A 22,996-nucleotide genomic window follows, 5' to 3' on the forward strand; every position below is an offset into this window, starting at 1 on the left:
TATATTTGTGGAAATATGAATATGTTTTTATGACTTTGTAGTATTTGTGTCCCAAAAAAGATTGTCCTCAGCCTCAATTTTAAAAGGGTAGTTCACCCCAAATTTTTAATTCTGTCATTTACTCACCCTCACGTCATTCCAAACCTCTATGATTTTCTTTCTCCTGAGGATCACAAAAGAGGATTTTTTTTTTTTTGTCTGAGAGATTTTACCCATGCAGTGGAAGTTGGGTAACTGTTTGGTTTGGTCAAAATATATTTTTTATTCCGCAGAAGAAAGAACGTCACGGTTACTAATGTAACCCTCGTTCCCCGAAGGAGGGAACGGGAGACGTAACGTCGACGTGGCGACGTAATTGGGATCCCTATGGAAAACGCCACAGTTGCTGCCACATCCAGTGCCCTACGCAAGACTCTCAGACACCCAACTGGCTGGGGCGGAAGGCCTGCGTAGAGGGAGTTCACCCCTGTTCCGTTATACCCCACACAGTGGAACGTTTGGATAACACTGGGAAAGCGTGCCTTTCCAGGGGAGAGGGTCGCTGCGAAAGCTACATCCTGCCCGAAGGGAGGTAACATGTGGAGAACATACATATGGACTGGCCGGAAGGGGCAGTGCAACATAAGGAATGTCACTGGGCTCCAGCCTGAGAAGGGGGAGGCTACACCAGACAGTGACGGCAGAGCGGACTCTGCCAAGGGAAAGACACGGGCTCACATAGCACACTTACGGTGTCTTCCACGTCCTAGTAAGCTCCTAGTAAGCTCCTCAAGCACCTCTGGAAAGAAAGGTACCGGGGCGGCGCACTGAGAACCAGCACGGCCCGCCCCGAGAAACCAATCGTCCAACCGCGAAGGTTCAAGACATGGTGTAGGGTTCCGCACAAGCCCGACCTTCTCGGCGGCCAGGGAAAGCATAGCCGCCCATTCTGGATCAGATTCGGGCAACGCTACACTCCCCGAAGGGGGCAATGCAGCCGAATCCTCATCTCTAGAGGACTGAAGCTCCCCTCCGACATCTGGTCATCTGTTCATCCAAAAGAAACGACTGGTCGTCCATGATGAGGACCAGCACGCTCTTTTGGGGGCTCCAGCGGTAGCAACTCTTGTGAGGCGTGAGGGGCCCACAGAGATTGCATCAGCGGGGAAGGCCTCACGGTAATCCTCAGATCACCTTGACCATGTGCAGAAGTAGATCTATTCTGAGGTCCAGAATAGACACTAGATCGGGGCATAGGCGAGGGGACTGCACCTCCCTTGAGGTGAGCCAGTCTTGATCTAAGTGCTGCCATAGTCATATTCCCGCAATGGGAATATGGCCGTCTGCTGGCACCAGGGAACGACCCTATCCAGAAACACACAAGCGGAATGACATCCTGAAAAGGACGCAGGATAACGCTTGTGTTGCTCTTTTAGTGAAAACAAAAAATAGAAAAAATAACTCTTTCAGTGCTGAAGTAGCTGCGGTGTAATCGAGGTACACACTCAATAGAACGCCCACAGAGACCGACAAACACACAGACAATACAATGCTGTGAAAACCGCAGTTGTGAGCTTAAGATGCTCGCGGCCACTGCTGATCGCGCCGTCACACCAACACTGGAAAAAAGAGTCTTTGTTTCACGAGTCTTCAAGCAGTCTGTAGAACTCTGAAGTCGAACAGTAAGCTGGCTCTGAAGTGAAAGACAATGAGTGCGTGCGCCCGCTTACTGTTTATACCTGCGCTGCGGGGCGAGTGACACGATTCACACACACCAAGGTTCATTGGCTCAAGATGATAGGGCTCCCTGAAGTGATCCCAAATACGTCGTCACGTCAACGTTACGTCGAACGTGAGCAACAGATAGGGAAAGTCAGAAATGACGTGAGCACACGAGGACAGAATTTTCATTTGTTGGTGTACTGTCAAACATAACCACAACCTACAAATAAGGCTTGTTTCTTGTACATTGCGATGCTAGCTAGCCAAATTAGATGGGTAAACTAAGCAACTATTAAAAACTGAGCTGCATTAGTAAGCCTGGCAAGCAGACATGTAAAGCAGTGTTGGCGCATATGGAGACAGATTAGCCACAAAGAGAATACATTATTCCAGGCATCTGAGCCAGTCAATCAAATACTTGATTGCCTTGTCCAATGGCAGTCAACCAGTACTGGTGCCTGAGAAGAAAAAAAACATACGCTCCAAATTCATTCAATCTAATTCATAGAGTGATTTATTGTTCTGCTGAAGTGCTTGGAGCGTTAATGGATAAGGACAATAACGGCGTAAATAAAACTGACAGAAATAGTTTGAAAGAGCTTATATATATATATTTATATATACAGGTCCTTCTCAAAAAATTAGCATATTGTGATAAAGTTAATTATTTTCCATAATGTAATGATAAAAATTAAACTTTCATATATTTTAGATTCATTGCACACCAACTGAAATATTTCAGGTCTTTTATTGTTTTAATATAGATGATTTTGGCATACAGCTCATGAAAATCTAAAATTCCTATCTCAACAAATTTGTATATTTCATCCGACCAATAAAATAAGTGTTTTTAATACAAAAAAGTCAACCTTCAAATAATTATGTTCAGTTATGCACTCAATACTTGGTCGGGAATCCTTTTGCAGAAATGACTGCTTCAATGCGGCGTGGCATGGAGGCAATCAGCCTGTGGCACTGCTGAGGTGTTATGGAGGCCCAGGATGCTTCGATAGCGGCCTTAAGCTCATCCAGATTGTTGGGTCTTGCGTCTCTCAACTTTCTCTTCACAATATCCCACAGATTCTCTATGGGGTTCAGGTCAGGAGAGTTGGCAGGCCAATTGAGCACAGTAATAGCATGGGCAGTAAACCATTTACCAGTGGTTTTGGCACTGTGAGCAGGTGCCAGGTCGTGCTGAAAAATGAAATCTTTATCTCCATAAAGCTTTTCAGCAGATGGAAGCATGAAGTGCTCCAAAATCTCCTGATAGCTAGCTGCATTGACCCTGCCCTTGATAAAACACAGTGGACCAACACCAGCAGCTGACATGGCACCCCAGACCATCACTGACTGTGGGTACTTGACACTGGACTTCAGGCATTTTGGCATTTCCTTCTCCTCAGTCTTCCTCCAGACTCTGGCACCTTGATTTCCGAATGACATCCAAAAAGTACTTTGGACCACTGAGCAACAGTCCAGTAATGCTTCTCTGTAGCCCAGGTCAGGCGCTTCTGCTGCTGTTTCTGGTTCAAAAGTGGCTTGACCTGGGGAATGCGGCACCTGTAGCCCATTTCCTGCACACGCCTGTGCACGGTGGCTCTGGATGTTTCTACTCCAGACTCAGTCCACTGCTTCCGCAGGTCACCCAAGGTCTGGAATACGTCCTTCTCCACAATCTTCCTCAGGGTCGGGTCACCTCTTCTCGTTGTGCAGCGTTTTTTGCCACACGTTTTCCTTCCCTCAGACTTCCCACTGAGGTGCCTTGATACAGCACTCTGGGAACAGCCTATTTGTTCAGAAATTTCTTTCTGTGTTTTACCCTCTTGCTTGAGGGTGTCAATGATGGCCTTCTGGACAGCAGTCAGGTCGGCAGTCTTACCCATGATTGCGGTTTTGAGTAATGAAACAGGCTGGGAGTTTTTAAAAGCCTCAGGAATCTTTTGCAGGTGTTTAGAGTTAATTAGTTGATTCAGATGATTAGGTTAATAGCTCGTTTAGAGACCCTTTTCATGATATGCTAATTTTTTGAGATAGGAATTTGTGGTTTTCATGAGCTGTATGCCAAAATCATCAGTATTAAAACAATAAAAGACCCTGAAATATTTCAGTTGGTGTGCAATGAATCTAAAATATATGAAAGTTTAATTTTTATCATTACATTATGGAAAATAATGAACTTCATCAAAATATGGTAATTTTTTGAGAAGGACCTATGTATGTATGTATATATATATATATATATATATATATATATATATATATATATATATATATATATAATATTGAAAAATATATCCATCACTGAAATGGATCATCATCATTTTGATGCAGTTGTGTTTCTGTATGATCTGCGAATTCCTGCATGTGAATGCATAGCAATGTGCGAGTATAAGTGTAATGGTTCTGTTAGGATGTTATGTGGTGTTGGATATGCAAGAGTAGGGGAACCTCAAGGGCCCGACTGCTGAATCCCTGGCCCTGCGCCGAACTGCTAGATCCCTTGAGTTTAAGGCCGGGATCTCCAGTGGATTTGTAAAACCATGATCAACTATGACCTTTCTAGTGTGATCAATTATGTATATGTGACCAGTTAACCTTTTTGTTGAGCAGATTTACTGTCCATACTGTTTATTTTTATAATGAGATCTCCCCAGAGTGCTGCTCATCATCATTAAACTTCGCCTGATGGAGCCTGTAGTCTTGGCAGGGGTTTGTGTGTTTGTGCCGGCACATTCCTGCCAGCTTGGCCTGAAAAGACACTGCGATGCCAATCTCAATACAACTCAACAGCTGCACAGATGGTCTTCCCCTGACAAAGCTTTGCTGCTGTTAGTTTCTGGAAACACAGAGGTGTCCAAGTGGGGTGACAGAGCAATAGTGATGACCAATATGTTTCATGCCAAAGAATGTCAAGTGGAATGATGTTGTCTAAGTGCGGCCACCCCATGATCAGTGTTGGGACTGACAAATTATATAGGAATGTAATTATGTTTCTAGAAGATGATCAATGATTGCATCTTTTTAGTGGGATATTCTTTTGTTTGAAATACTGTTTATTTGCTGTCAATGACTAAAATAATCATGTACTGTATTGACGAAAATATAAACAGGAGTAAAGCCCTTGAAACCTGGACCCCAATGCTGAAATAATTTTTTTACAAAATAAAGATTTTTAGGGCTGTCTAAATTAATGTGGTCACTTTTGATATCAAGTATGATGAACACAATTTTTCTCTAACACTTTTTTTTTTATCGGTCTATCGGTCTGTCTGTCTATTTATCCATTTGTGTGTGTGTGTGTGTGTGTATGTATATGTAAATATATATATGCTTTCAAGCTATTTCTGTCAGTTTTATTTACGCCGTTATTGTCCTTATCCATTAACGCTCCAAGCACTTCAGCAGAAAAATAAAATCTCCATTCTATCTATCTATCTCTCTATTTATATATCTATAAATTCTCTCTCTCCCTCTCTCTCTCTCTCTCTCTCTCTCTCTCTCTAATATATATATATATATATATATATATATATATATATTTAATCATCTCTATAAAATATTAGACAGACAGATATAAATAATGTTGATGTGGATGCAGGGGTGTATGACACGTTCAACACTTTATTTAATTTTTGAATTTTATATAATTAGTTTCATTCTGTTTTCTAATGAAAACCTGGTTGTAATTTTATGTATATATATTCGAACATCGCACAAAAAACGCTTCACAATGTGTATCACTCCACTTGTTTCTGCCGGATTTATACTGGCTGCATTTTTCATGGCGGAGGAGCAAACCTACCATAATTTTACAAAAACTGTTATTGTTTCACAGAAGGTAATTTTAGGATTTTTTTTTAGGCAAGAATGTAGTTGTTTAGACATCAAATATGCAATTTATATATAAACATATCTCCCATTTCAAAATGTGTTTAGACATTTTTGGAGATGTGAGCTCCAGGCCGTGTCCTAATTGTGTAATATTGCTCATATAAACAGCCTTGCCTTTTTAATAGTAAGAAAAAAGAATCTGCCTACAGTGTAAAATATGATACTAAAAATCATCTCTCTTTCCTTGTGACATTTATACATTTAATGCTAACACTTTACAATAAGGTCTCATTTGTTAACATTAGTAATGTATATATAATGTATAATGTATTAATAATGTATTAACATGAACTAACAATGAGCAATACATTTGTTACAGTATTTATTAAAAAATCATGCTGTTGATTTTTCTGTGCATGTTAGTTTCCGTGCATTGACTAATGTTAACAAATAAAACATATGATTCATTGTTCATTCCAACACTATCTCAAGACCAATTCGTAGTAGTGATTAAAAGGTGGCTAATTCGTACGAATTGTCTAGACACACTTGATGGGTAGGTTTAGGGGCGGGGTCAGGTATAGGCCATTCGTACGAATTCATATGAATTTGGCAACTTGTAAAATATGTACAGTTAAGCAAAAATCGGACAAATTTGTACTAGAGGTCATCCGAATAAGTATGAATTAGCCACCTTGTAAAATTTGTATGAATTGCCGTGAGATCGGTTTGTTCATTCTTAGTTAATTTGAACAAAAGTAGTTAACTAACCTTATTGTAAAGTGTTACCCATTTAATAATATTAATTATTCAGTTACACCAGTTACATCACTGATGATGTGTTCAGGTGCATCTGAAGATGTGTTTCAAGAACTACCTGTTCTGGCAAGGCCAGTGACTCCCAGGAATAGACTGGTTGGCAACCAGGAAGAGGCTGGTGACTACTGGAGAGACAGTTGGCAGCTTGGGAAGACAGCACTAGGGGTGGGAAGGGTTGGCAGCCCAAACCACATTCTCCGAGAGGAGGAACCCTTTTTGAAGCTACAGATCGACTCATGGAAGTATACCCCCAGGGGAGCCCGAGAGGGGGGGAGAATGAGAACCCCAATCTGACAGACCCAAGGTTAATGACTAATGGCAATGGAGAAACGACAACGACCGCAGTAAGCAGGTGCGGAAAAACCTGCAAAAACAGCCGTGGCCTAAAGATCCACCAAGCCAGGATGAAGTGTTTGGAGAACGAACATGTGTCACAGCGCACAGATGCTACATCTGATGAGACGCAGGAGGAGCCGAGCCAGGAAGCACCCCATAGCGCTCAGAGCCTCCGTGTGCCACTAACCGTCCCCCCAAGTCTTCTGCCCCAGGCAAAGGTACGAATCAAGTGGCCACAGGCCTGTAAGACGGCAGTCTTGACGCAGTTCGATGAGGATGTTGACAAGGTGCTTGAAGCAACAGAGAAGGGAGATGTGGATCCAAGGCTGCAGACAATGACGACCATCATCTCCAGCCTAGCACAGGAGAGGTTCGGTGCAGAGGAGAAGCGATCAACTCCAACCACCTATTCCATGAACCACAGAGCAGCAAAAATCCACAAAATCCGGCAGGAGTTGAAGTCCCTCAAGAAGCGGTACAAGGAAGCCAGTGAGGAGCAACGCCCCCCCCCCCCCCCCTGGAGGAGTTGAGGGCTGTCTTGAGGAAAAGGCTGATGACCTTGCGCAGAGTAGAATGGCACAGAAGGCGTTGAAAGGAGAGATCCAGAAAGAGAGCTTTGTTTATTGCCAACCCCTTCGGCTTCACTAAACAGCTCCTTGGACAGAAGCGCGACGGCAAGTTGCTCTGTTCAAAAGAGGAAATTGACCAGCATCTACACAGCACTTACAGTGACCCTCTCCGGGAGGAAGAGTTGGGCCAGTGCAACATCCTTGTAGATCCACCTCCCCCCACCAAGGAGTTTGACAGCAGGGAGCCACTGATGAAAGAAGTCCAGGAGGTTGTGCGTAAGGCACGATCTAGCTCTGCCCCTGGACCAAATGGAATCCCATACAAGGTCTACAAGAACTGCCCCTTGCTACTCATTCGACTCTGGAAGATAATTCGAGTCATTTGGAGAAGAGGAAAGGTGGCACAACAGTGGAGATTTGCTGAGGGAGTCTGGATCCCCAAGGAGAAAGATTCCAAGAAGATCAATCAGTTCAGAATAATATCATTGCTGAGCGTGGAAGGCAAGATCTTCTTCAGTATAGTAGCAAGGCGTCTGACCAACTTCCTCTTAACTAACAACTACATAGACACATCTGTGCAAAAAGTAGGAACTGCTGGAGTCCCAGGGTGCTTAGAACATACGGGAGTGATGACTCCGCTCATCCGGGAAGCTCGTGAACCCAAGGGAGACCTTACGGTACTGTGGTTAGACCTAGCCAATGCATATGGCTCTATCCCCCACAAGCTGGTCCAGACCACCATGACCAAACACCATGTGCCACAGCATATTGCAGATCTCATCTTGGATTATTACAACCATTTTAGGATGAGAGTCTCCGCAGGAGGTGTTACATCAGATTGGCACAAACTGGAGGTGGGAATAATCACAGGCTGCACCATCTCTGTGATCCTATTCGCGGTGGCTATGAACATGATTGTCAAATCGGCAGAGCCTGAGTGTTGGGGGCCCAAAGTAGAGGAGGGGTCCGCCAACCGCCAATCAGAGCATTTATGGATGACCTGACAGTCACCACAGAGTCAGTGCCAGGAGGCAGGTGGATACTCCAAGGGCTGGAAAAGCTCATCCGGTGGGCTCGGATGGAGTTCAAACCAGCCAAGTCCCGTTCGCTAGTGCTGAAGAAGGGCAAGGTCACAGACAGGTTCCATTTCAGCATCAAAGGAGCAGAGATACCATCACTGTCAGAACAGCCGGTGAAAAGCTTGGGCAAGGTTTTTGACAGTAGCCTCAGAGACTTCGCATCAGTCCAGTTGACCGGTCAGGAGGTGGACAGCTGGTTAAGAGCAACAGACCGTTCTGGCCTCCCCGGCAAGTTTAAAGCGTGGATTTACCAACATGGTATACTGCCAAGAATACTCTGGCCGCTACTTGTGTATGAGGTTCCCATTTCCACGGTGGAGACCTTGGAAAGAAAGGTCAGCAGCTGTCTCAGGAGATGGTTAGGGTTGCCCAGGAGTCTCAGCAACATCGCCCTCTATGGAAACACCACAATGCTCCGGTTGCCTCTGAAATCCCTGGAAGAGGAGTTTAAAGTGACTCGGGCACGTGAGGTTCTGATGTATAGAGACTCCAATGACCCAAAGGTGACAGGGAGGAAGTGGAGCGCCCAAGCCGCTGTGCTGGATGCACAGGCTCGACTGCGGCACAAAGAGCTTGTGGGAGCGGTGGCCCGAGGCAGAGCAGGCTTGGGGATGTTCCCAACACCTCCTCGACATAAAGAGTTGAAGGGGAAGGAGAAGCGCAGCCGAATTTATGAAGAGGTCAGAGCTACTGTGGAGGAAGGAAGGACGAGCAGAGCTGCTAGAATGGGGCAACAGGGGGCCTGGACCAGGTGGGAGCAGGCCATGGACCGCAAGGTCACCTGGACGGAGCTCTGGCAAAGCGAGCCGCACCGCATAACCTTCCTGATTCGGGCAGTGTACGATGTCCTGCCTAGCCCAGCAAACCTTTGTACGTGGGGGAAAGCAGACACACCAACTTGCCAATTGTGCCCAGCTCGCGGAACGCTGGAGCACATTTTGAGCTCCTGCCCAACAGCGCTCGGCCAGGGTCGTTACACTTGGCGTCACAATCAGGTGCTGAAAGCTATTGCAGACACCATCAGCAAAGAGATCAGCAAAGGCGGCCGAGGCAGCAACACCACTCGCTCAATCGTATTTGTTAGGGCAGGAGAACAGCCACAGGCAGGGAGGAAGGCACCAGCAGGAATTCTGGCATCAGCCAAGGACTGGAAACTCTCGGTGGATTTGGAGAAGCAGCTGAAATTCCCCCAGCACATCGTCAGCACAACTATGAGGCCAGATATCACTCTAGTCTCAGAGAGTACCAAGAATATAATCATCATGGAGCTGACCGTGCCATGGGAGGACCGCTTGGGAGAAGCCCATGAAAGAAAGATGACCAAATATGAACATCTGGTCACAGACTGCCGAGCACAGGGCTGGAAGGCAAAATGCATGCTTATCGAGGTTGGCTGCAGAGGCTTTGTGGGACACTCCTTTCACAGAGCCTTTACTGCGCTGGGCATTGCAGGAACAAAAAGGAGCAGGGCCATCAAGAACACCACCGACACAGCCGAGAGAGCCTCGAGATGGCTCTGGATCCGTAGAGGAGCACCATGGGGGCAAGCGAGTGCTACCTGAACACAAGTCGTGGTCTGATCAGCCGTGGCTGGGTCGCCTGGGTGAGGGTGTCTGATGTTGAAAGACCCGAAACACCCGAGGACCCCAGGTTACATCACTGATGATGTGTTCAGGTGCATCTGAAGATGTGTTTCAAGAAAAATGACAACTGATTATATACCAGAGTACATGTAATATTTTACTACTCATCACATCCCATGACTTCTTTGTGACAGTGGATAAAACTGTGCATATTTTAATAATAAAAAAACCAAGCTCATAATAAACATCAGAATTCATCAATGTGCAATTCTAGAAATGATCTGAATGAGAGGTTCCATATCTCTCTCTTTCAAGGTTTTGCATGCCATTATTCATGGTGTATGCTGATTGAAGAAAATGGAAATGAGGCTATAATGAGAATTAGTCAGATTTTCTCACTCTGATCTCGCTGATGTTTCTCTGAGGAGGGAAACAGATGCTTTGGAACTGCACCACCAAAGCATCATTTCTCAAATTGGTAAAGCTCTATTTACTGGGTTTTCCAGGCTTACTGGAAAAATCAGCATATAGGAGGATGTCATATCTTTACAGATGAACAAATCTGACAGTGTCATCATCATCTGCCATGTCAAATCCAAAAATAAACAGCTCAAACACTCATGTATACAGATATACAATATCGTAAAGCATACATCACAGCTTTTCAATTCTTTCTCCACAGTCTTTTAAGAATGAAGATGCCGTGCCCAAGAAGGATGTGCAAAGGATCCTGGAGCTCAGTCACAAGCAAAGGTAAATGTTTTTATTCTTTCTGCTGCTCCTCTTATGATCTGAATCACTGTATAAATTAATGACTTTTTAAATCTGCAACTCTCAAGGCCCATTCACACCAAGAATGGTAACTATATAGATAACTTTAATAGTGTGCATATCTGATATGCTGATTTGCTGCTCAAGAAACATTTAATGTTATTATCAATGCTGGAAAAGGTCATGCTGCTTAATATTTTTGTGAAAGTTGATATTTTTTTCAGGATTTTTTGATAAATGGATTTTTTGATAAATGGTATTTACTTGAAATATAATTATTTTGTAACATCATAAATGTATTTACTGTCACTTTAATGTGTCCTTGCTGAATAAAAGTATTAATTCCTTTTTAAGAAAAAAAAATCTTTTCAAAAAGTTTAAAGACAAGGATCTCAGCCCATGTGGTGTTTCAGTCAACTTTAGATGAAATGAACTGTGAAGGAAACAGTGCTGTGAGAGACTCTAATGAATTACTCACTCTCACACACCAACATCAGTAATTAGAGACTGTTAGCAACTGTTTACATGTACACGGCTATAGACAGATGCTCCGCCATTTGTCGTGTACATCTCTAAGGCTCTCTCAGCCACTGTTATTTCCCAGTTTCAAGAGCAACAGGGTTCTTTAATGCAGCTTTTACAACCTTCTCGATTTAAACCAGATTGAATTGTCATGGGTTTTCAGTGATAGAAAACTGCAGAACACTCCAGAACGTACTCGGTTACTAACGTAACCTCGGTTTCCTGACAGTAGGGAACGAGTAATGCATAGCTTTACGCAGTGGGAAAACTCCTTTTCTAGAGAATATTGAAGCCATTGTTTTAAAACGCAGTGCAGCTGCACAGCGAGCACAGAGCAGAGCTCCCTCATTGGCTGTGCTGCAGCAATTGCACAAACCTATTACGAGGCGGCTGCGACGCGAGAAACGGGTTGCTTCACACCCAGGGCGAGTCAGAACCCACCAGAATGGAGGTGGCTTATGCCTATATAAGTAGACCATTTTGCCCTAGAGTCAGTTTAAATCGACTGAAGCGACAGCACCTGAGCCAAGCATAATAGCATGGCAGGCTACACAATACTTGTTCCCTACTCTCAGGGAACCAAGGTTACGTTAGTAACCGAGTACGTTCCCTTTTGAGAATGTTCACTTTCATATTGCGTAGCTATACGCAGTGGGAACCCATTTTAAAACGCCATGCTATTAGCTAGCGACTTACTACACTGTATTCAGCTCAAACTCTGCTACAATAATATGTCAGCAGCATGTATGTAAAAGTTTGTAGTTTTGAGATAATGGCGTTTATGCGTGGTTTGTGAAAAAAAAATGTTACTAAAATAAGGTCATGAAACCCATACTGATTATTTCTTCAGAAGACTTTTGAAAATTGTATAACGTAGCCTAGAATATTTGCTCCAACTATGTTTGGATTTTACTATCCAAAACTATCCTATCCATATCAGGATGATATGTGAAAATCATCCTGCATACTCATTCAGATAAGACAATATATTGATTTAAAATTTGTAAGACATGTTTAGTGTGAGAAAGCTTTATGCGAGTAGGCGTGAATACATCATGAATATTGATGTGTTTCACACCTGAGAAAGACAAAGACCCTCCCATAATGGCCCTATCAGGTGTTATCAGGTCCTATAATTATGAGGAGCCTTGCACAAAGAATGAGTAGAGATTTTAAAAAGAATGGCTTTTAGATTGTTTGGATTTATTTACAACACAACATAATCCAAAGATACACAACAAAGGACAAAAAAGCACATTAGTAAACACACTGATCTAAAGACAGAGACTTGAACAGTCACGCACCTTTATGCCATTCCTGAAACATAGTACATAACTTTCATTTCCAAGGTGTTTGATTTTTCATTTTACCATGTTCATGTACAGAGACTCATGTGAATGTTGAAGTCAGCAGGATTCATCCAGTGGCATCTGGTCCCTGTAAAAAATAAACCCAGTGAACATGCTGTGATCAAGAGAAACTATAGGGCTGCATGATTTTTGGTGAATACATTTTAGATTTTTCTGGTACAAATTATGAAATTTACAAAATATACACACACACATATATACATACATACATACATACATATGTATATATTATATTATATGAACACTTCAGTAACACTAGAGAAAAATATATGGATTATCATATGTTACTTCAAACGTTTCCTTTCGTTATGAAATGAGATTGGAGTAAAAAAATGAAGCCTAATGTTTGGCGTGTTTTGCTTTTCAAACGCACAGCGCAACTTACTCAAACTCAGCATGTGCAGAGAACGTTTACTCAAGCCACTCCAAACTAGGAAACATTATTGTTACATTATACACGTTTGAGCAGATATCCACAAACACAGTATTTAACAGTAAACACGGGTCTTAACATTATAATATTCACCAATTAAGAATAAACACTCATACTAGTCTACTTTTATATCGTGCTGTGTTTAATTATCGAACATAAAAACATTCTTCTGTCGTACATGTATGAACATTTAGCATTAGGCTTCATATTTTTACTCCAATCTCATTTCATAACATTTTAGTCTGGCACTAGTTTAACTTGTAGCTACAATGTAAAGTTTATGCAACAATAACAGGCTTACTATTATGAGTATACGAATACTATTATTCTTACCTTAAAAATCGTTCTCATAATCAAATCGTGTTCTTCTAATTCTTCTGAGGTAAATCCAAGGTAAACAGCACAGCACAAACACAGTCTTCCAAACTCGATGAAAAGCAGAGAAGTACTGAAGTTACTTATTCTTTGTTTAGAGGTGATGAGGGCATTTACAGCTCTGAGTTCCTTCACGTGGATATTTGCATGTGAACAGCTCGTGCGCGTGTGGGTGTGGTCACATTAAAGTTAATGGGCTCGGGTTGGAGAAACTGTACATGCCGTGGCTTTCATATGGATAACTTAAACCGAGAATATTTGTTTTTGATATGATTTACATAATTTAAAAATGGAGACTTCAAGCATTGGGAGTTTGGATCCAGACTGGATCCATCAACGTTCTATCCATGTTGGCTGTGGAGACTTAGTGACAGAATTCAATTTCCCCCTGTGTCAGGTGTGCGTAATGGCTTCTATTTTTAACCCCAATCAACAGCAGACAGATATTGAAATTCAGGGCAGATGTGCTGATGTTTCTGACCTTCACTCTCTTGATTAAAATGACAATATAAGCACCTGGTATAAAAAGAAATGTCCCATGGACATTTGTGATTACGCAAGTCTGGAGAATGACAATGGATTCTGTATTTCGCCTGCTAGTTGGCACACAGTGATGTTTCTCAGAGGATTTAATGCAGCATAGATGCAGTGTGGTCCAAAAATCTGAGACCAAATAGAAAATCTGATGTTCAAAACATAATGTAAACCTGGAAATCAACAGAAAGCTTTATGATTTTGAATGAATAATAATGTTTCTTTTGAGAAATTGTGCCTTTATCTACATTTTACAATCTAGATAAATGCAATCCACTGTGGTTTCCAGCTGAAATGAACATTTGAGGATGCCAAAGACTTTTATTACTTTTCACACAAAGTATGAATAAAGGGACAGATTATGGATTAATAAAGACTTATTTTCTAGTAGTTCCTTGCACAATACTATATTTTGAAATCACATAACCAGCTGTATGCCTTTTCTAAAGAAGTAAATTTGCTCAGTAACTCACTTGGTATAGCACTGGACAAACAGAGCACTCAGTTAAAACCTGTGAAAACCTGTGATACACAAGCTATGTCACTCGATTAAAAGAGCTCAAAGTCTCATAGTAGGAAGCTAAAATGGCATGGTTGCTTCAGCAATGTGTTTTTATCTCTTACTTTCCTACACTTTTGGTTGGGTTTAGGGTAGTCTTGCGTAGCCAGATCTTCAGACTGACAGAAGATGTGGAATCCATAGCAGCTTTCATTGGCCAAGGATTGACCAAGAGGCCATTTGACCGACAATTAAGGCATCCAATCACAGTTAGTTTTGTTTATCGTTAAGTTTAGGGGTGTGAAAATGGTGTGACGTCTGAGGTTGAGACTAGGTTCAGGGTAGGGTTTAGTGTAGCTGGTACATTGTTTTCAAAAGTGATTAGCACCACTCACCATTTCATTTCTGAATTGCCACGATATTTACAACAACCAGCATAACAAAATGTTGCCAGATTCACATTTATCTGTTTTGGATCAAACTGAACATGCTTATACTGCCTCTCACTGAACATTTCATTTTGACGTGTGTTGTGAAACGTGCAAGAAGTAGCATAATTTTTTGCAGAAATGTAATTTTTACAATAAGCCTGGGTTAAATGTTTCAGATTTCTAGCGGAAGGGATTAATAAAGAAAGAAATCTGGAATTCTGTACATTTATTTATTTTTTCATTAAAATTGTTGTAATGATAATATGATTTTAAATAAAAAAATACATATTACTTTAGATAAATGCATTTTCACTCGTGGTCTCAATATTTTGTATCCCACTTTAGATTATTTATTTTAGAATTTACATGCTGATATAAATGATCCACTTGATAAACATTTAATATGACTTTTAGGTTTCATTAAACTAAAAATAAACTATAAAAAGAATTAGGTCGGTATAAGAAGACGTCTTTAACAAGGGTAAAGGCTCAGAGAAGGAGGCGGGAATTGACGGTCATTAATCACAAAATAAACATAAACAAAATAAAAGAAAAATTACAGCCTCTCACGGATGATTGCCACATAAACTAGAACAAAACGACAACACAATGTCCAGGCCTGGTCCTCTCTTGTCCTTCACTGTCGTCACTCCTCTTTTCATCCTTCTGGAGTTCCTCCGTGGGACTGGGGACCGGTGTGGCGCAGGTGACACTCATTAACCCTTGCGCCCCTGGTGTTTCTCCATTCACACAGCTCTTGTTTCCGGCATTGCTTGCCAGAACATTATAAAGTAGATGATAGAGAAATGGACATGATCCAAATTCTTCAGGCTTGCGGTCTTGTGACCTTCACATGCCTATGTGTGTTAAGGCAACACAACTTCAGGGTGTCCTTTTTGTCATTTCATGATTCAGAAAGTCCTCGTGAATCTACCCCTTTTTGGCTGCTTTACACCCACAGTGGCCTTTTATAAAGATGAAGTTCCATTGAAAATCTTACGCAATATCTAAATTGGGCCATCGAAATAAAGTGTTACCCTTTAAAATCTTTAGCTATTGGTTGAAATGTCAGATACTGAAAAACGTCTTAATGGCGGAACTTGGTGGTCCTCGAAGCAAATTTCTGTGACTCTCATGTGAAATATTAAGTCTTGAGCTCAAACGGTGTAGTGGTGCTGATGTTATGAATATTGCAAAGTTATCCACTAGTTGCTAGGCAACCATACATCCCATCCATCCTAAAATTACAGAGAATGCAATTAGCCACAGATCTCGCATGCATGCAAAGTTTGGTGAGTTTTCACCACAGGGAAGGAAAGTAACATTTTCCATCCCCATGAAATAAAACATTGAGACATACCAATTTTTTGTTTTGCGGTGCACAATGCAGCTGAGTCTTTTTTTGTGCGTTTAGTAAAGGGTATAGCATATCAATTCCCATTATTTATTATACAGCATCAAGCGTACATTGTGAGCAATCCCTGCTTTATGGTAGGGTGTATTCATTTACATGTTTGTCATGGAGCTTTATTTAAATATATAGCTCAGATATTGGTGAATTTTGGTTGTGCTCATATGCTGATATGGCATGACTGTATGTGTGTTTTAGAGTATATCACACATTTAAGATGGCCATTGTGATCGCTATTCCCCTCTGCACTCTTATTCACTGTTTTTCATTTGTTTTTCTCTGTGCCACTATCTCCCTCATTCACAGGGATGAGATGAAGTCGCTCCAGGCAGCTCTGCAGAAACAACTGGATGATGCAGCTGAACGTGCAGAGAAACAACAGGCCACCGTGAGACCCTTTACACTGATGTGTTAAACTATATAAATACAACCTGCTGAAATGCTAAAAACATGAACTTGCCTTTTGGGGATTGTCAAAATACTAATGATAATAAATGGCCTATAGCTTTTGCTGCTTGAATGATTACTCATGACATTACTGTCCACAGCTGATTCTTCAGTTAAGAGCACTTTTGACTTGAAATCTTAAAAGAAAAGCAAGCTTCTATAGTCTGTTAAAATATTCAATACATATCCTGCAATAAAGATCTGATCATGGCCTTTTCACTTTTTGGAAAGAAAAGAAAGCCTTGGGGTTGCTGACACAAAATGTTCGATAACAGTCAATAAACTTTTATTTATAAAATGAAATAATAATTTATATTTTTAAATACGATCATGTAAAAAAGATGCTTTCAGATCATGATGGAAAAGCTTCAGATTTAATGACATTTCTGATTTTCAAATCGTCACTCTGTTATCATAACGGAAACAACAACAACAACTGTTTTCCAAATTGCTTAGCATGATAGTAGGCATAATGGAAAATTGGAAAAACCTTTTTTGATTATTGAAAAATTACAAATTGTACATAAAAATATATATATCTGTGTGTAATTAAAGAGAAATAAAGAAATTGATGTTGCACTTTATTTTGATGGTTCAATTTAGACATTCAACCAACTATAAGTAACTTTGCAACTACATGTCAACTAACTGTCATTAGAGTATTATTAGTCTGTAGTCTGTTAGTTATTAGACCGTTAGGTGTTAGGGTTCGGGTTAGTAGAATAAATTGACATGTACTTGCAAAGTTCCTTATAGTCAGTAGAATGTCTGTTGGGAGCTTCGAAATAAAGTGTTAGCAGATATTAAGCAGACTGTCTACTAATACTCTAATGATACTTAGTTGACATGTAGTTGCAAGCACTGTAAAATGTCTAAAAGTTGACCGTTCAAATAAAGTGCTACCAAGTTTTACCCTTTAAAACTAGCATGATTTAAAAAATCTATATATCATAGTACTGTACAAATACTGTAGATCTCTCTAATTGAATAATCCCCCCTATAGATCAGTGCAGAAATAGAATTGTTTAGCTTTGTTGTTGCTGTATTGAAGCATGTTCAGACTAAATATCATGACTTCTCCATTTTGAATGTTTGCTTTGTTTCCACTGCATCTTCCAAACGAATTACCAGGAAAACTCTAGAATCCTCATTGAAGTCAGTGAGATGGCATGGAGGGGCCATATAGAGAGGCTCTTCTATTTTAGGCATTTACCTTTAGGTATGGAAGAGTTATGTTACAGTAATTATGGAAAACTGTAGGAAGCACCTTGCTGTCTCTGGAAGAGATACACAATTATCTGCATGCAACTTTTCTTGTTTCATCTGTGTGTCTGTGCCGTTCTGCGGGGGATAGAGGCACAGGGGCTCGTGTTCGGAATGAGAATGAATCTCTCAGAATTAGCATTTCACCAGCTCTGGCCATTCTTTCCATTCTGTGAATAGTTCACCACCAATTGACACCAATTACAGAGAGCAAAGCTGATTCACAACCCCAGATATATTCACAAGCTGCAACAATGTGCCCGTTCAGTTTGGGGAATGTTAACATTTTGCACTGCTGTTGAAGCGGCCCAACGAGCTGTGACCTTTTGTTTGCCTGTAAGTGTCTTTTTATGCTAACCTTTATATTAACTGGCCATAATGTTGAGCCGTTGAGTCCAGAGTTTTGGCAAAATAAATAAGGTCCATATCATCTTAATTTAACTGCATATTCAAAACTTGTGCACTGAGAGACTGTTTTAGCATCATTTATTCACCGTCATGTCATTGACTTTCTTTGATATTTTTGATATATGTCTTAGTGTTGTTTATTTTGTTTGTTAGTTTTTTTGTCAAAAAGGAAGGAATTTGAAAAGACATGAGAGTGTATAAATTATGACAGAACTTTTTTTTGTATGAAATTTTAGTAAACTATCATTTTAAGATTCTTTTAAGAACACAAATTACATTATTCATGAACCTTAATCTGATATAAACCCTTTGAAGTATTTGAATCAAAACATGTTTAGTGAAGACACTCAGGATAGAAAAGACTCAGGATGCATGTAGTTCACAAACAAAGCCGCGTGAAACCAGGAAATGAGAAACAAGATACCGTTCTATTGTAATCCAAAAAAAAAAAACATACAAAAAAAACAAGATTGAAAAAATATCTATGCATTGACTGCAGCATATCAATATATGAACTTGGACTGAATTCAATTAAATTGCTAATCAGAACGAATCCACCTGCAGCTACACTGGCGTATTGTCTGGAAATGCGCACAGCTGCTCGGCTTCAGTATTTAGATGTGCTGTTATTTTTCCACAGTGTCTGCCGTGGCTGGAGGGAGGAGAGAGAGAGTTTGCGAGTTGAGGTAGTTTGACATTCAGGGCTGAGCTGGGTGAATAAGGAGCAATACTGGAACGTTCTATTTGATTGGTGTTGCGGTTCACCCTCAGGGCCGTAAACACTTCGGATTCTTTCTGGCTGTTTGTACCACGCTCTGTATTCTTTTGGGAACTCTCACTTCCACATTTGTATTCTACAAAGAGACGCGTTTAATTTTTTTTACATGGTTCTCTTTTCATTTGAATTCATGAGGGATAAATATGATTGAGGTTTTCATGAATTTACATCGCGGTTATACAGGAAATGTACAGTAAGATCTGATCTACCTTTGTTATTCCATTTCCTTCTTCCTTTATTTTTAATCTGTAAACCCCCAAACCAAGCCAATAAACCAATAAAATAAATATGAAATATATAGGGCTCAGAACAGTGCTGGGTAGATTGCTCACCCCCAATTTCCACCAACTGCGGAACGGCTGCGGATCCGCTCCGGAACGGCGGCGGAGTCAATAGGTTTCCATTAAAGTCAATATGTGTATTTTCACTGACTGGGTAACGACTGCGTTCCGACTCCGTCCCAGCTCCGGCGACCACATCCCTCCGAAGCAGATACGTAGAGTTTCTATTTTTGCCGGATGCCGGAGAGCGCCGCAGGAAGTCGTCGTCTTCTTCTTCTTCTTCTTCCTTTTTTTGGCGATTCGCATCAATTTCGTGCATTATCGCCACCTACTGTTCACCTATGTGAACATGATCCAGAGACTCTAACCACTACCCACTCCTCATCTTTACCCAGTATATTAAAACATTATATGTTAAAGCCAGCGCTGCGTGTTCAGCTCCTCTGGCTTTAAAAAAAATAAATAATAATAATCCTATTAACCCTGTTTTCTCCAAATATTTAAATAAAGCCTCTCTATTATCCTTTTCCTGATCTTGTTTTAATATGTTTCTCAAAGTTATATCAGTCTCTTCTTTTTCCTGACGCCGCAGGAAGTCGAGCACAGAAACAAAATAAAACATCCAGTAATTTTCTAAATAAAAGACCCCGTGCTCACGGCGGATCGTATTTCCCTGCACTACACCTTGAAAACGTCATAATGGGCGAAGATGTTGTATTATACTTTTTTCCTTTTCCAACAAGAACAATAGTTTACTTTATTTACACAGCCTACTACTTTCCCAATACATTCAAAAAGGAACCCAAAATAAACATTTAGCATTTTATAAGTTGATTATATAATTATAAATATTGTACTTACCCATGGTAGAATCACAATAATCTCCACAAAAAAGGGAGATCAGCAGGTCAACACAGAGTTGTTCCCCTCTACTCCTCTGGATGGAAACAAACTGTTGCTTGTTTTGTGGTTATGTTTATAGAAACTACATCCTGTTATATCGCGCAATCATATGTAAATTCGCGAGATATCAACAAATAGTAGATGGTTACGGATTCCAAATTACAGGACAAAAATTGTAGTTAATAACATAATCCATTACACTACACATTTAAGGTAATGTAATCTGACTGTTTACCTGTCTGTCTGACTGACTGAATCTACTGTTTGATTACTTTTACTTTTAGATTACTTTTGACCCAACTCATTTATCACATTTATTTGAAAAGGATAATCTTGTACTAGATTTATTTAAAAATACAAAGAGAAAGAAAATATTTAAAAAAAAAATTGTTATTAACAACATGAAGTGCATTTAATAATACATTACGTTTCCAAGACTGAGGTTTGTGAAGGAACTGCAGGATTTAAGTGAGTTTAATGGAAAACTATTAAGTAATTAAATCATACAATTTTTACATTCAAATAAATAATTCTTAAAAATGTTAATAAAACACTTACTAAAAAAATCTGGATTACATCTTGCATGTCAACAGTTAATAAGCAAGTCTGGCTCAAAATAATCTCATAAATTAAATTATGAAATATGTTTCTTGATTTTCGTTTGCCAAATCATCATATTAGAATGATTTCTAAAGGATCATGTGACATTGAAGACTGGAGTAATGATGCTGAAAATTCAGCTTTGCATCACAGAAATAAATTACCTAAAAACAGTAAAATAAACATAAAAACAGACATAAGTAAAAAAAAAAAAAAAATTAAATTGTAATAATATTTCCCAATATTATTTTTACTGTAATTTTGATAAATAAATGCTGCATGTGAACAAAAAAAAAGACTTTAAAACATTTTAAATAATCCTACTGTCCCAAAACTTTATATTTAACAGCATACTTTATTCTTTGTTAAAACAGATTAAAAATATTTTTTTTCCTGTATAAAATGTTACTGTGGCTTTAACATGCAATATTTTTTCCCTTCCATACAGATAAAGTTTTTAAAGATGGAGATGGAAAAGAAGACCAAAATCATCAAAGACCTTCAGCAAGAGGTACTGAGCACCACAATTTTTTCTTTATAATTTTTAAAGAGGTGGAAGTGTTATTAATGTATTAATTCTGAATATATGCAATAATGCCTCAGAACATCAAAGAAAAAAAAACTTTAATAGTCTAGCATTTACAGGATATGTGTGATTAAATGCAATTAAATGAAACAATGTTGAATGTTTTCATTCATCAAGGAAGAGAACGATGCAGCCACAGCAGTTGTTTTTGCCAACGGCTGGTCATAAATGAATGGAGCAATTATGCTATGACTACTGCAATATGCTGTGTTATTCAAGGTAAAGTCTGCAGTGGAATGGTCTTTAATTGAACATAAAATTTAAATTGTCACCTTAGTTCAACTGAAGTCAAGGGAATGTGTTAAAGTACTGGTGAAAAGCTTATCACTAAAGTTAGCTTTATAGACTTACAAAATAACAATAATGCAAAATAAAGATTTAAAGGGATAGTTCACGCAAAAAATGATGTCATCATTTACTCAACTTTATGTCGATCTAAACCTGTATGAAAAAAAGTCTGGAACTGCTTTCATAGTAAGGACAAAAAACAAAAACCCTTTTTTAATAAAATACCTTCTTTTATGTCCCACAGAAGAGTCATACAGGTTTGGGCCTGAATAAAGTCTGACAGAAGTTTCATTTTTGGGTGAACTGTACCTTTAAGGCTGGTTTTCATGCTTGTTGTTTGAAGTGACTTGACTCTGATCTGCTTGGGTGGATCCCTGTGTCATCGCAGTCTGTTGCATGGCAGCCTCGTGTCACTTTTAATGACAGCTGCCATTTTTCTTGCAGACTTAGGCACTCGTTCTTCTTCAGAGAGAGGTTGAGATGCAAGTGTGTGGATTTGATACTCAGCCAATTCCACCTCATTGAATCGTATTGCAATGCTATTCTGCTTCATTACCTCAAACACCCTTCCACTTGTTCTCAGAATGTCCCTTCTTTTCTTTTTCCTTTCTCATTCTTTCTCTTTCACGTACAGCCACTTTAATGTAACACCTCTGTGACCCAGCAGCTATTATATATTCCCCAGTCAATCTGTTGGCGTGGGCCAGTGTGACTCGTTACACAGCAGGAGTTGTAATTACAGTAAAAGTAGAAAAGAGCCTGTTGAACTTCTAGCATTAACTTAATGACGGAAGTACTGGACATATGGTGTGCAAAGCAAGTGCTCTGCTGTGATAATAGCTGTGCCATTTTTAGTTGTTTTGAAATTTTCTATCAAACGCCACTTGGTGGAAATGAGTGAAACACTGACAATTTCTGCATGAAAGAATGAAACATGAAAGAATTTCACAATTTGGCGCAATACAGTGAAAACTGCACTTAGACTGATGCAATCAAATGGTGCGAAATTCAACCAAATTCAGCACCCATTTTATTTGTGATAGCATGCAATTTAGTCTCATTTTCACCAATTTTCTGCCAAAAAAACACAAACTTGACAGGGAATCAACACTCTGAAGGGCGTCTCATTATGTCTTGCATGCGTCTACAAAAAGACGTCACTGCCACTTCATTTTTAA

The 22,996-nt window shown here is 40.0% G+C and overlaps 1 protein-coding gene across 1 annotated transcript in view; it reads left to right on the top strand.

The window, feature by feature from the left end:
• Positions 1-22,996, top strand: part of luzp2 (leucine zipper protein 2) — a 141,736-nt gene that overhangs the window by 81,343 nt on the left and 37,397 nt on the right. The window contains exons 3-5 of the mRNA XM_077194526.1: positions 10,601-10,671; positions 16,571-16,652; positions 21,393-21,455. Of these exons, the coding sequence (XP_077050641.1) occupies positions 10,601-10,671; positions 16,571-16,652; positions 21,393-21,455 (216 nt within the window). The remainder of the gene's footprint in view (positions 1-10,600; positions 10,672-16,570; positions 16,653-21,392; positions 21,456-22,996) is intronic.

The sequence above is a fragment of the Siphateles boraxobius genome, unplaced genomic scaffold, assembly GCF_051911475.1.
Source record: "Siphateles boraxobius isolate OS27281-9 unplaced genomic scaffold, OSU_SipBor_1 32, whole genome shotgun sequence".
NCBI lineage: Eukaryota > Metazoa > Chordata > Actinopteri > Cypriniformes > Leuciscidae > Siphateles > Siphateles boraxobius.